This window comes from Apteryx rowi, unplaced genomic scaffold, assembly GCF_003343035.1.
Source record: "Apteryx rowi isolate R43461 unplaced genomic scaffold, aptRow1 scaffold_1122, whole genome shotgun sequence".
Lineage (NCBI taxonomy): Eukaryota > Metazoa > Chordata > Aves > Apterygiformes > Apterygidae > Apteryx > Apteryx rowi.
In genome coordinates, this window is record NW_020447334.1 from 92,007 (window position 1) to 106,567 (window position 14,561).

The following is a 14,561-nucleotide window of genomic DNA, read 5'->3' on the forward strand; positions in this document are numbered from 1 at the left end:
TCCACTTGCTGCTCCAGCTTGGTTTTAGCTTTGGTCAGCGTATTGACTTTGTCCTCTTCTGCCTGCAGGTCATCCAGTGTCTGCTGGTGGGCCTCTTGGAGGGCTTTCTTCTCTTTTGTCAGCTTGGCAATGTTCTCGTCCAGGGCCGCCATCTCCTCAGTGAGGTTTTTCACCTGCACATGATGAGCAAGCGTCCAAAAACCAGGCAGAAAACACGACTGCTCATGCAGTCACCTTTTCCCTTTGGAATGCTCAGTCAGGAGCTTGGTTTCCCTTTGGGCTGCCCACCTATCCTGCTGGCATGTTGCAAAACTAGCAGTGTGCTAGGGATACCAGGCTGTGGGAGACACATCTGTTCCTCGAGCCTTAGTTTTAATCCCCATGTCTGTACCTTGTTTTCGGTGGCATGTTTTTCCTTCTCGACTTTGGCCAGYGTTAACTCAAGGTCGTCTATATCTTTCTTCAGCTCTGAACACTCGTCCTCCAGTTTCCTCTTCTTGGCTGTCAGCTCAGCATTGATCTCCTCCTCGTCCTCCGCCCTTTCAGTCACCTCCTTAATTTTGGCTTCCAGCTGGATTTTGGTTTTGATGAGTTGGTCACATCTTTCCTCAGCATCAGCCAAGCTATCTGCTTCCTGGAGGCAAAAAGAGATTTTCTGGCGTGATAAGGTTTGGAAGTTTCTCAGCTCTGTCACTAAGTAGGCATGTGTGAGAATGAAGGCTGAAATGGGCCTTCCGTCCAAACAACTGAACAGTGTGCCTCATTCTTTTTCTGTGGAGCTTTCTATCTCCTCCCAACTGAAAAGAACATTCCGGACTATTTTTCTCTGACCTGTTTTGTCTATGTTATTGTCAAAAATAAGAACAAAATCAGGTTACCCTTTCTTCTTCTTCTTCTTCTTTTTTTTTTTTAATTTTTAAAATCTGCTCAAGAGGTCTTTAATTTTCTTTGAGATACTTAGATATTCTTGTGCACCACATAAGAATAGTCACTGAAATTGTTTATTTATCCCTAAAGAAGCATTAGCATCTTTTCCCTTTGTAAACAATGTAGCTTAGCTTTAATTTCTGAAGTCATGCTGCGTCTGATGGTATTTAATAATTTCTTGGAGAAAGAAGAATTTATTTCTCCCATAAAATCACAGAATGTACTRAAATTGACCTTTCTCCCAAAAATCTGAAGAAAATTTCCCAGTTTTTATGGGAATGATAATATAACTTCTCAGCTGGAATCGACATTGAGTCTGAATTTTTCTTGGCTTTTCTAGAGACATCTAATAGTAGTGGTAGCTGTGAAGATAGCTCATGTACTCATAGGGGCTTCAGAGTAATTACTGATTTTATCAGGACAGAGGCCTTGGAGTCTTTTTTCCTTCACAAACACAGTATTCAATACCTTCTCTTTTTGTAATTGATGGATTCTGAACCTCGTATGTGGGAAGTAAAAGCTCTGCTGTTTTCAAGAATATTTTCATGCAGAAAGAAATATATCACTCTTCTACATGCATTACGGGACATGCCACAGAGGTCTGGCCCTTGCAATCAACTACCGATGTGCTATCTTTCCAGGCTGTGTCTCTAATATTTTCAGTGCTGTTTTTAGTTGATCACTACATGGTCTCAGGTTCTGATGTTTTGTTTGGTGTCAAGAAACAGCCTTATCCTAAAAGAGTCTGAATGGCAAATATCCTTACTGTGAAAGTAACCAAAGCCTGACAGCGTAGTCATAATTAGGAAATGTGGGTAGAGATAGAGGTACTTCACTTCCAGGCCTGCATCATATTTTCCCATGTTCGGGGGGGGCAGAAGTTCAGACAGAGCGTTCTGTGTATTTTCTGTTGGTGAGCTCTTTCCTCAGAGAGCAGGAGTGCTGAGTCTCATTGGGAGCTGCCAACAATCTCCATTGGCTGCCACAGGACTCACCACGCCACTGCCAGTACCCCATTTTCTCAATTTTAGAGTACCTTAGACTGTGACATGGATTGTTTTSTCCTGCAAGTTAACCTGCCCCCTGTGAGTTTCCGCTTGGGAAAAAAGCAGTCTGCCTGCATATACTTCTTTTCCCAGGAACAAATAAATGGTGATACTCACAGCCTGCACTTGGAGCTGCAAGTCATTTTTCTCCTGCAGCAGGGCCACCATTTTCTCCTCCAGCTCCTTCCTCTTTGCTTCAGACTTTGCAAGCTCCTCCTTGGTTTTCTCAAACTCCTCCTTCATGTTGGCCATCTCCTTCTCTGATTCTGCACTCTTCAGCAAGGGCTTGATCTTGAAGAACAGCTTCATCCAGGACCAGTGCTTGACGTTCATGAATGAACGAACATTGTACTGGATGCAGAAGATGGAATCCCTGAAATACGATTCATATGCCTATTACATACCTTGGGGGAAGGATGAATTGAGACTCAGTTAGACAAGTACCACAAGAACAAATTAAAGGTGAGGAATGTGTACCTCCTCTCCACCATCCTCCGATACTCCACTCTCATGAGGAAGCCCCTGCACCTGGCTTGTGTCATGGTCATAATCTCTGCCAGCTTCTCATCTCTCATCTCCTCCAGAAGACCTATTAGGCCAGCTTTGAAGAACACCTTGAGAAAGGGAACATTGTAGCACATCAACCTCAGGTAGTGCAAAACACAGGGACAGAGTCTGTTGAGGGCTGTGAGTGCACTAATAGGCCTTAATGGCCCTGAGCAGCCTCACTTGCAGCCTCTACCCGCACCCTCTGCCCATAGGCCCAGGAGACCATTTAAGCAGAGCCCTGAGCCTCCAGTCTTTGCCTGAGCTATGTTGTACAAATACTGGTCTCCAGTTCAGCTACAGCAGTGCCGGCGCCCAGCCACGGACCCCACTGATCTGGACTCTGACCTGCAGACTAACTTSTTGGCTTGACCTCATCACTGCAGACCTGCCTGGTGATCCTTGAACTATGCCTGACCCTGGTTATCCCCACCTGACCTACAGACTGATTTTCTGGCTTCCCTTCAGGCCTTCCTCATTGCCGCAGATTTGCCTGACAGCATGGACTTCTGGTTGAACCTGACTACCATCCCTGGGTCTGCCTTGCTTGAGTACCCGGGGGGATGAGCCCTGCCTGGTGAGACCCCTGTCCTGCCATCTGTGTCATCAGTCTTGGAACCCTGTCCCAGAGGGAGAAGTCAGCCCTCACTGCTCTCTGWCAGAGTCTTTGAACCCAGGAGTTTCTTTCTACCTTGGTGTGACCGAATCTGTACTGGGTGTGGTCCACATCAATGGACCCAAGGAGCTTCTCTGAAGCCTTCTTGCTATCAATGAACTGTCCCTCTGGGATAGCGCTTGCATTTAGCACCCTATACCTGTAGGAGAAAGCAGAACATGAATAAATCCCCGTCACCCCGACCACCACCATGTCTGAAGCGCACCACCTTCTCAGACTCTCTGACCGAAACAGTCTGCTGCCTSGGAACGCTTCATCCTTTCAGGGCAGGCTGTAGAAAGTTTTCATACTGTTAAATCAGAAGGCATGGTAATCCTGATCCTCAGCAATATTACACCATCATGAACTGATAGTGAAACTCTTTTATATTACTGCTCAGTACCACTTTAAAGTATAATGTTTCCAGTAGGTTCGGATGCTCAGGCTGCTCAGCTTGGGCGGAATGGGCCAAAGGTGGAGCGCTTTTACCTCTGTTTGAAGTCGGCATAGAGGACTCTGCTGGGGAATCCTTTCCTGCAAATTCTGATCCCTTCCAGCACGCCATTGCACCGCAGCTGGTGCAGCACCAGCTCATGTTCCATGGCACCTAACAAGCAACACCATTAATGACTGCCCCCTTGCTGGGCTCTCTGGAGAAGAGCTCCTGTGGCTCAACTTTTCCTCCTGCTTTATCCCCTTACCAGGTGTTTTTGTTTCGTTTGGGATGATGCAGCGCACAAAATGGGGGTGAGTGCTCCGCAGATTTGTCATCAGCTTGTTTAAATTCTCCTGTAAGATCATGACGTAAAGTGAAATTACAATTTGTATGGACTTCCATTCCTAATATTGCATATATAAGATTGTGTCTTTCAGTCTGCTGACAGCGCAGAATTATAGGGCTTCCATCTCATAGGTATTATTCTACTTCTGGTATTTCACTGGGCATTCTTATTTCTGAGATAATGAATTTTGAACGTACCCGGAAAAGAGCTGAGACAGTTTGGAAAGAAGAACCCTTCTTCTTACCACCCTTCTTACCACCACCACCAGCTTCTGCAAAATTGAAGAAATGGAAGAGACATTTTTTAACATTGCCATGGAGATTCCCCTTTGTATATTATGAACAGATGGTACAAGTGGATTTTTAAAGAGCTTACCTGCTTCTCCACCGTAGGAGGCAAAGAGTAAGGCCAGTGTCTTCACAGATGATTTCTGGTACAGCCCAATGACAGTTTCATTCAGCGGGTCCTTGTTCTTCTCAAGCCAGCCAGAGATGTTGTAGTCCACTGTGCCAGCATAGTGCACCAGGGAGAAGTGGGCCTCAGCCTTGCCTTTGGCAGGCTTGGGCTTCTGGAAGTTATTGGACTTGCCCAGATGCTGGTCATAGAGCTTGTTCTTGAAAGAGGTGTCAGTTGCCTTGGGGAACATGCACTCCTCTTCYAGGATGGAGAAGATGCCCATGGGCTGGAAGACATCATAAGAAGTGACAGAGAAAGATTACAATGGTGTGAGGCCTATGCCATGAGCATCAGAGGTACCTGTGCACTGTTGGTAGCATCTCAGAATGGATAAGGGCCTAAGTTTGTCAGGGCTTGTTCTCAGTCAGCAGACTTACTTGTGCCTACCCTTCCCTTCGCTTCCAGCAGCCTTTCTCCACAGAACTGGTAAGAACATTGGTCCAGTTCTAGTTAGAACTGGCAGTAGAGTCAGAAGTGGTGGTCAGAAAAACAAGTGGAAGAACAAGAGACACACTGTTTTGGGAAATTGGTCTAGAAGGTATTCATTTTTGCAAATTTATGTGGAGTTTTGATGTGAGTCTTTGGAGGGAAAGGGAAAGGAAACTGACTGGAGTTTATTTTAAAGAATTCTGTTACTGGGAGTTCCGCTACCTTTTCCATGCTCGAGAGCAGGGTAACAGAGGAGTGGCGATGCAGATTTGGGTTTGGCCTTCTTAATTTCCCTACCTCAAGATAAAATAAACTTCAAGACAAGATACTTTGTTTAGCTGATACTGAATGTTTGGGTGTGAGCATGAAGGATTACTTTGTCAGCTGAATCTGGACCAAACATCACAAAACTCTCAGTGCATCATACACTTGGATGGAATAGGTACCTTCTCAATGAGTTCAATGCAGGCAGCCAGGTCCATCCCAAAGTCTATGAACTCCCATTCAATTCCTTCCTTCTTGTACTCCTCCTGCTCCAGCACGAACATGTGGTGGTTGAAGAACTGTTGCAGCTTCTCATTGGTGAAGTTGATGCACAGCTGCTCAAAGCTGTTGAACTGTCCAATGCAAACAGAGGTGCACAGGTTCTCAAGGTGCRGCAATGACCACAGTTTTATCAGTAATGTCCTAATTCTGTTTGGAGTTCCCCAACTGAAACTCCACACCTTACTGTATTTGAATGTTGTGTGTTTCCTTAGCAGGATTTCTGTTGTAAAATTTAGCGTCCTCAAGGGATTTTAATTAGTGTTACTTTTTTGAAATCAATCTAAAAGTAGAATTTCTTCTTTGCTGTGCTACTCATAAGCTAAACAGTTCAATAACCTTAGCTGCAGTGACATCGAGAAGTTGCAGCTCTCCTACCCTCCGGACAATGAAAACTTCCTCGCCATACGGCCCAAAAATTTCTCAGCCCTCAGATGAACAATCTGGGGCTTCCTTTGCTCTGACATAAAAGTCCTAGCATCACTGCATTCACAACATGGGAAATATGCTGTGCTTTTTCCCACAGCACAGCCCTTTTCTTGGCTTTTCCAAGAATGCCCACACCTTGGCCCAGCTCTGTGTGGGCCTTAGTCCTAGGTCTGTCTCTTTGTTTGCGAAGCCCAAGACCTTTGCATGCTTAAGGGCCTCTAAAATCTTTTGTCAGAAGGCAGTGCTTTCTTCTATCTATTGAAAACGTTCTGATCAACGTGTTTGTAAGTAAGTGAAGCCCTCTGAGGGCCATGCTGCGTCTGAGGAGAAGAGACAGGGGGTTCCACAAAACTGCAAATGATGAGGATATGCTTCTGAATCCTCATAAAAAACACATTTCTGAATCCTCATGACCCTTCGTTGCCCCTCCCACAAAAGTGATGCCAAATCCTTCTTCCTTACATCAAAGATCTCAAAGCCAGCAATGTCCAGGACACCAATGAAGTACTGTCTGGGTTGCTTGGTATCCAGCTGTTGGTTGATGCGAATGACCATCCACAAGAACATCTTCTCATAGACTGCTTTTGCCAGGGCACCTACAGCATTGTTCACCTAAAGCAAGGAAGAAAGGACGGGAGTTACCTTTTAGGACAAAAGAAGAATGTGCAAGTCTTCATTCAAGCCATGTATTTTATGTATTTTATTGTTTTTTCACCTGTTCCACAGTTTGACCCTTGGTCACAAATTCATTCCCGACCTTGACTCGAGGATAACACAGGGCTTTGAGTAGGTCAGCTGAGTTCAGACCCATCAAGTAGGCAGCCTTGTCAGCCACTAAGCAAGGAGAGAGAAAGAGAGAGAGAGAAGAACAGATCATTGGACAAGGACTAGAATTGGTCACTGTGGAGTTTCTCAGAATCAGCTCTACTGTCCATTTTCTTGAAAGGCAAATGTGTTCGTCTGGTCTCAGGCAGGAGGTCTGGGAGGGAATGAAAATTCTGAAGGATAATGCTGAGCTTGCTGCAACGAATGCAGAGTTTATTTCACCAGAAGTATGAGTACGCATGACTCTGATTTAATAGGTGAGGGTTTTACTGGAAGAGAGGTATCCTGTGTTGAGGTTTCTCCCTTCAGGCTATGTGTTTTTGTGAGGTATAAAGTGACTGGATAAAAGAATTTTAGTTCCTGTGACAAGAAAAGTGTCTCCACAGCTAGACACTGCACAGAGGTGCTTTTCCTCAGAGTTTTACTTTGTGACTCAGACCCCTTAAGGTCTGCCTTTGGARGCTAAGATATCAGCTTTGCAAACAGCAGAGTTTTTTGAACAAGTGAGTGCRCTGGTACCTTCTGTGCCATCCGGCTCCGCCTGCTCCTCTCGTTGTTTCTGCTTGAACTTCAAGTTCCCATAGTGCATGACAGCCCCCGTCAGCTTGTAAATGGCCGTCTTTTCATCAGCAGTGAAGCCCAGGATGTCAATGGCACTCTGCAACAGAAACACTAAAGTCAGTATAGTAAAAACATAAAGACGGGTATAGTAGGAACTTTTTTGGTGTGYTACTTACATCTGTAGCCATCAGCTCCTCCTGGTCATCAATGCTGGGAACASTGATCTCACCTTGACTCACATAATGATAGTCATATGGGTTGGTGGTAATGAGGAGCATGTCTGAACACAAGAATAGGTGGGAAAGAGGCTTAGTTTTGTCAGCTAGGTAGTAGAGTGAGCTGTTGCTCAGTGATMTTCCTCCAAAAAAGTTAATGAGCCTTCCTACCAATTAGCTCTGGCTTCTTGTTGGACATGATCTGATAAAATATGTGGTAGCTTCTTTCCGCCTTGAGCTGGAAAGTGACTCTGGACTTCTCCAGCAGATCTGGCAAGGAAGAGGGAAAGAGTTACACCCAAGACARTGCACAGAGCAGGAAGGCAGGAAGGAAGGTGCTGAGAGGAGGAAGGTCTCTTACATGTTTCAATGTCRGCAGAAGCCAGTTTCCCTGTGGCCCCAAAGTGGATTCTGATGAATTTGCCCTGTCAAGGGAAAAAAGAAGCATTTCAGCCTAGCTGCATTCCATTGCCGTCTCCTTCAGTGYGARCRGCACGAGGCCCATCATTGCTCTTGGAAGGAGAGGGAGAGATTTTGGCCAAAGCAACAACTTACAAAGCGTGAGGAGTTGTCATTCCTCACGGTCTTGGCATTTCCAAAGGCCTCCAGCAGGGGGTTGGCGCTGATGATTTGATCCTCAAGCGTTCCCTACAACATGACAAGTATTGTTAAGTTACAGTGTTTAATCCATGCGGCAATTGCGGGCCAAGAGCTCAGTCCGTCCCCCCCTACCTCACCTGCATTTTGCCTCCCTGCTGTGGCTGCTCCTCCTTCTTCTTATCCCCGCTAGCTGCAATTGTTGCAAAGTACTGGATGACACGCTTTGTGTTCACAGTCTTCCCTGCACCSGATTCTCCGCTRKGAAGGCAGAGAGAGAAGCAGAGAACGCATGGTCAGGCAGCAGGTCCCCTGGCACAGAGCAGCCCAGCAGGAACCYGAGCAGGCAATGTACGTACGTGATCAGGATTGACTGATTCTCGCGATCTGTGAAAGAGACAGAAACAAAGAGGCACATGAACACTTTATATAAAGATATTAGTTGAGGCCTGTAGAAGCTGCACAAGCTCTAGGCAGCCTATTCCTTTTAAAAACCCTTGGGTATTCACCCCTAAGCTCTTTAGAATCCTTTGCCCTATTACTTCTCAGCAGTAATAAATGGAATTTTATTTTTATCAATATTGACATGTATGTCACATGTAGTATACTATCTTCTTTTCTAGGATATTCTCTTCATGCCAGGACTGCTTATTTGTGTATATGAAAAGGAGTCCAGACTAAAGAGTGTTGTAGTAGAATTACCAGTTAATATTGAACTATCTGTAAAGCAAATACTGTACTAGCTGTAAACTAAAATGAACTGGAGCAAGTGCTTCTCACAATCTGAGTAACCTAGGAACAACTACCTGTAAGACCAAAGGTGCCTACTAGGTGATTATTCTGTCTGTGGCTAATTAATTGTTGTCTAGAGAACATTATGAAATCACAAGCATGTAGCAACCCTTCCCTAAAGTATACTTCTCTATGCTAGAATATTGAAATTTTGGTTCTTCCAGAGCTACAGTTGATGTTTTTGTGTGTAATACTTTGGGCTGAATTTGCTTTCCAGATTTTTTTCTAGTCACTTGTGTAAYCCACATGCAGTTCTTTTTGTGTTGCTTCAGCTTTTAGCATCCAGTGTCTTCTGTTTTGGAACTAATTACTATGTGAAGAAATAATTTTTGATTTGTGGTGAGCTTGCTTTTCCCTGAACCCCTTATATTCATCAGTCATTTGTCTATATTTACCTATGTGGATGTCATGCCATGCCATGCTGTGCCATGCCTTTGATAAACCTTTTCATCCCTTTCTTGATCTGTTCGATCTCTACTGTATTCTTCTTTGAAAAAGGAAGAGAAAAAATTCATACAGTACACAAGGTGCAGACATTCCTTGGGTACCCACCATGACGTAATGATATTTTCTGTTTTGGTCTCTATTCCTTTCTCTATTCCTTTCTCAGTAATCCTCAACTTTCTGTTTGTTATGTTGTGTATTACTGACCACTTAGCCAAAATTTTCAAAGTTATATTATAGAAGGATATCTATAATGGGGGTAGTAATTTTCAGCAATGAACCCATCATTTATACATCATTAGTATTGTGGTTTTTTTCATTGTCCACTGTTTTACATTCTTCTAGACTGAACTTTGTCTACCACATCGCTGAATGATAACCTAACCATTTAGTCTCATAAAGTCCTTCTGAAATTCTTCACTGTTAGACTTCACCTGCACTGCCCTGAAGGACTTAGTGGCATCAGAATGCACGGCACTTTGGAATTTTGCCCATTTCCAGATCATTTAAAAAAAATGTTGAACAGCAGAAGTCCCAGACCAGATCCCGGTAGGACTCCACTGATGAACACTTTGTGCTGTGAAAACTGAAAAATTATTCTTGCCATGTGTTCCTTTCTCTTAACCAGTTCTTTTTGCACTTTCCCAATTCTATAGCTGCTTGTGAGCATAAGCATAATTTTTTTTTCTAAGAATAGTGGCTTTATAGACTGTACAGAGAATCTTTGTTGAATTCAAATAGGTTACCTTGACTGGCTCTTCCYTGCTCAAAAAAATTCAGTAGATTTGTGAGGCATGACCTCCCTTTAAAAGAACTGCATCAGTTTTTTCTCAGTAAGTAACATATACTCACATGTCCAGTAATCAGCTTGTTTAGAAGTTCCTACCAGTTTGGCTGTCACAAACATCAATCTTATTGCTATGCTTTTCCTTGGATCTCCGCTCTCAACCCTTTTTAAAAATTTGTGTAACACTAGCCATCTTCCAGACAGTTTTCAGGGAAGTTCAACAAGTTCATCTTTAGCGTTCCATTGGAATGCTTGGGTGAATTCTGTCCTAGCAATTTGTTAATGTTTATTTTGTCAGTTTGTTCTGTAATTTCTTTTAAGAACACTTCAATGAGAAGCAGTTCCTCTGATAAATCCTTCTATAAGGAAGAGTTCCAGACATGAATACTTCTCACGCTCCTTCAGGGTAAACAGGCATAAAAGCTTATTTAGTTGTTCTGATATGGCCTTATATTTTCCAAGCTGTCTTTTTAAATCAGGATGGCATTCTGACTCCACAGACTTGTTTGAAGTCTTTCTGCTTCTTATGTAGTTGAAAAATAATTATTACTTTTTATGCCTTCTGCAGTTTGGTTCTCAAACTTTTCATTTTGCATGCCTTCCTGCATTTTCACATTTACCTTGCCAGAATTTATGATCTTTTCTATTTTAGTCATTTGAACATAATAGAATGGAGTTTTCTTTTTGAAGAAGAAAAAGAAAGCCTATGTGTGTTTAACAGCCTCCTTTAATAGGCTGTGTAGCTGGACTGAATTTCTTTCAAAGTCCTTTTTGACAGATGGTGTTCATTTATTCTGTGCCTCTAGGATTGTGTTTTCCAATACCTTGCAAGCTGTCCAAAAACACTAAGCCATTAGGTAACTAATTCCCAGTGGGAAACTCTAAGGTTGTGTTCACCTAGCTCCTGCACATTTCTTGAATGTCCCAGCAAGAATAGATGTAAGTTGACAAATACTTTCATTATAAGACGCACTAATAAAAGATCAGTTTATTATTGTTTCATTTTGACAGTATTTCATTCCAATTAACCCTCTTGCTACTCTGAACTTTAAAGGATAAACTGCAATARTTTGTCAAAAAAAGAATTATATTAACAAATAAAAATATACTTCTCTTTTATTAGTATTTTTCTGAGTAATCTGCCTTTTCTTGAAAGTTTGGATATTTAGACAACCCTAGAAAAATTAGAGATAACCTTTTCATCATCCTTTCTTATTGCTTCCTTTTGTACCACCAAATGGAGAAGAACAAAGGGCTTCTGAGATGGGGAGAGTAAGTGCCAATTTTCTGAGGTTCAGGTTTCACAGTAAAGTCTAACTGAGCCTGTTCCGTGTGGTTTCATAGGACCACTGAAGGAAGCATTGGCTTTAGTATTGGATCCCCATTCCATTAACACCAAATACTATTTACAGAACTCCACCCAAGTGATTTTCAATACTGCAAAGCAAATCATTAATAGTACAATCCTACCAACTAAAAGCAAACCAGAAGTCTAAAAGTATATTCCAATTCCTTTGAAGGAAAACCTGACAATGTCTTCAGCATTAAACTATAGCCTCTCAAATATCTTGGGCAGTAAGTTATAACCTTGGTTGTTATAAACATGGTATCAGTAAAGAAAATGTTTGCACTGATGAGAGGATATCCACCCTCACATCTTCAAAAAATTGCACCATTTTCCAGAGAAAAGACATTTGTTCTCCTCTGAGAGTATTTGTGGCCAAATAATYGTGAAGAAAACCAAGCAACTCACCAGTTAACATAAACTGATAGGCRTTGTCAGAAATGGAGAAGATGTGGGGAGGGGCCTCCTGGCGCTTTTTGCCTCGGTAGGCCAACACCACCTCCGGGTTGTACACCGGCAGCCACTTGTAGGGGTTGACAGTGACACAGAAGAGACCCGAGTAGGTCTGTAAAGAAGGGAGACAGCARGTTGGCTTYCRCTTGGCTTAGCGTAGCAGTTCTTCCTAGCTAGTCGCAGGAGGACTGCTGCTGGTACTTACRTAGATCATCCAGGCTGCATAACGCTCTTTGAGGTTATACAGCACAGCGGGTTCATGGAGGTGGGTCATCATGGCCATGTCCTCGATTTTGTCATACTTGGGAGGGTTCATAGAGAAGACTTGATCTTCCTTCACGGTCAGAGTCTGACAAGGAAGAGAGATTGATATGTGTCAAGTAAGAGCTCAAAGTGGGAGTTAAATGCTGCTCTGAAGCCTTGCATTTTACTCACTTCTCCTGCTTCAGTCTTGACAGTGACCTTCCCTCCTTCCCTGCTCTGGATTGTCCCTTTCACAAAGGATTCCTTAGCATGTACCACAAAGACTGATGATTTGGCATCAAAAGGCTTGTTCTGGGCCTCGATTCTCTCCTTTTCAGACTTTCGGAGGTAGGGAGCTGCCTCCCCAAAGACAGCCATCTCAGAGTCTGCAGAGGCCATATCTGCACTTTACTGAAAGCACGTCAGCAGAGGACCCTGTGGRAGAACAGAAATGTTTCATCAGTGGGTCAAAAATATTCTATGCTAGCAGGAATACCTCTTACAAATTTTAAGATGAAGCACATACTAAAATGTCTAATGTCTAGCAAAAATAAATTTCCTACTATCTAATGATTGGAAGCCAAAAGAGAAAAATACTAGTTTCAGCCCTGAATAGTAGGGAGGAATCTTTTAAGAAAATTGCTTTTAATTGTGTCTTGTGGCAYTGGACAGATTGTATAGTGGCTGGAATTTCAAAAAAACAAAAATGGCACCTTCTTATTGCAATGTAAAATTCAAAAAAAGTTGTATATTAAAAATATACAGGTACATTGAAAGCAGATAGAAAGACTGATTTGGAAACCAGTTTCTGTGTAAGAATACACTGAATAATATGCAATAAAGGAGGAGGCCTGATTTTAACAAATCTCCAGACACAACACACTTACCTCGAAACTTTTTCTGGAGACAGGGCAGACCGCTTCAAAGAGACTTTTATAGAGTCTGGCATGCAGATGCTCTGGATTCCTCCTCTTTCTTCGGTCAAAACATTTTCTGGCAAACCTTCTTTGGCAAAGTTTTGTCTGGCAAACTGAACTAACGGCATAATTGTCATTTGATTTGACCAGATATATTTAGAAATGTTTTATATCTTACCAATGATGTGAAAATATCTACTATAAATAATTTGACAAGAGACTTAAGGAGAGAATCTCTGTTAGTCAAGGCACTTAGAGAACTTGGATGTAGGACATATGTATTTTATTGCTGCCTTTTCCAGTGATTTGTTTCTTGACCCAGGTCAGATATTTTGGCATATCTCTGCTGCAACTCTTCCAGCTGCACAGCGCAGATAGCATCTATCTTTTTTTTATATCTCCTTGGCTATCAAAAGAAATAAACCTGTGTGTGAGCATATCCACACTTAATACTTTGCAAAAATTGACAAATTCAACAGGTGCGTACTAGAGGAATGTTTGTTTACAGTTGCCGCAATCTGTCATAACTGATATTAAAGTCCCACCTAGTTTCAAGCAAATTACTCACGGTGCCCATACCTGAAAAAAGCAAATGACACTGCCTTATTTGGAAACATTTCTGGTTTTAAAAGATGCAAGGCTTTTGTTACAGAGCTGAGCTAGAAGAAATATGTAAYGATTAATGCCTAGTACTTTTAGCAATAGGGAAGTTATTAATAGTCGAAGTCATTTCTGTTTCTCCGCATTTAGTACAGACATTCTACAGGACAACAGAGCCAAACATGGAAAAGTAACCTAGGCCAGGAAATAACTTCAACCCCAAATATGTGGTTCTCCACAATGCACGGAAATACACACTCCACCATACACAGCACTCCACAATGGACAGCAATACTYTCCATTGCCTCGGAAATAAACAAGCAGTGTTAACACAGCGTGAACAGCTTGAGTCTGTGTCTCACGTAGGCATGTGCCCACTGTCAACATCATACATCAACCAATGATGTCCTCAGTCAAGCCAGGGAACAGGAGAGGCTCCTGTAGCCCTTGCCTGCCTACAGCTCCCCACAACACCCCCTCCACCCAGCCATGACTGTACACAYGATCACACACACAGCATACAGTCCCAGATACCCTGCCCTCCGATACAGACTCAGTCCAATAGCCCCATCCCATCCCAAGTATCTTGCACACCTACGCCTTCTCACAGTCCCAGCAAAAAGTCCTAAAAACATAAGGCTGCTTATACCAGAGCACTAGAGGTGGTAGGCAGTACAATGCTGATACTCTGAGAAAGGGGGAATGTGCTAGCAGTCCTGGAGAGTAACTGATCTAGTTTTAGGAAAAGGGCACTGTCACCTGAGCTGTTTTAAATCCTCTCAGATCAGAACACGTTCTTCTCCTGGTCGCTGGTGTTTTGGTTCTTAAAAGCTCAGTGAATAACACAGGGACGAGGTCAGAAAACGCTGTGTGGGATCCAAGGTAATATCCAGCATCAGGCGATGCCCTGTGCATGAAGAGCCTGTTCCAAGGGGCGCTCTGGCACTGCAGCACCCACATTTGGGGCAT

The 14,561-nt window shown here is 43.0% G+C and overlaps 1 protein-coding gene across 1 annotated transcript in view; it reads right to left on the minus strand.

Annotated features, from left to right (window-relative positions):
* The window catches only part of LOC112971890 (myosin heavy chain, skeletal muscle, adult-like), an 18,006-nt gene extending 5,532 nt beyond the window's left edge, over positions 1 to 12,474 (minus strand). Inside the window, exons 1-22 of the mRNA XM_026077764.1 lie at positions 12,268 to 12,474; positions 12,038 to 12,181; positions 11,788 to 11,944; positions 8,371 to 8,398; positions 8,152 to 8,272; positions 7,970 to 8,062; positions 7,776 to 7,839; positions 7,586 to 7,684; positions 7,376 to 7,479; positions 7,158 to 7,296; positions 6,529 to 6,647; positions 6,276 to 6,425; positions 5,288 to 5,458; positions 4,332 to 4,638; positions 4,154 to 4,227; positions 3,876 to 3,963; positions 3,664 to 3,781; positions 3,211 to 3,334; positions 2,451 to 2,587; positions 2,091 to 2,346; positions 392 to 634; positions 2 to 173 (exon numbers count right to left, since the gene is read on the minus strand). Coding sequence (XP_025933549.1) covers positions 2 to 173; positions 392 to 634; positions 2,091 to 2,346; positions 2,451 to 2,587; positions 3,211 to 3,334; positions 3,664 to 3,781; positions 3,876 to 3,963; positions 4,154 to 4,227; positions 4,332 to 4,638; positions 5,288 to 5,458; positions 6,276 to 6,425; positions 6,529 to 6,647; positions 7,158 to 7,296; positions 7,376 to 7,479; positions 7,586 to 7,684; positions 7,776 to 7,839; positions 7,970 to 8,062; positions 8,152 to 8,272; positions 8,371 to 8,398; positions 11,788 to 11,944; positions 12,038 to 12,181; positions 12,268 to 12,474 — 3,115 coding nt within the window. The remainder of the gene's footprint in view (position 1; positions 174 to 391; positions 635 to 2,090; positions 2,347 to 2,450; positions 2,588 to 3,210; positions 3,335 to 3,663; positions 3,782 to 3,875; positions 3,964 to 4,153; positions 4,228 to 4,331; positions 4,639 to 5,287; positions 5,459 to 6,275; positions 6,426 to 6,528; positions 6,648 to 7,157; positions 7,297 to 7,375; positions 7,480 to 7,585; positions 7,685 to 7,775; positions 7,840 to 7,969; positions 8,063 to 8,151; positions 8,273 to 8,370; positions 8,399 to 11,787; positions 11,945 to 12,037; positions 12,182 to 12,267) is intronic.
* Between the last annotated feature and the right edge of the window lie 2,087 nt (positions 12,475 to 14,561).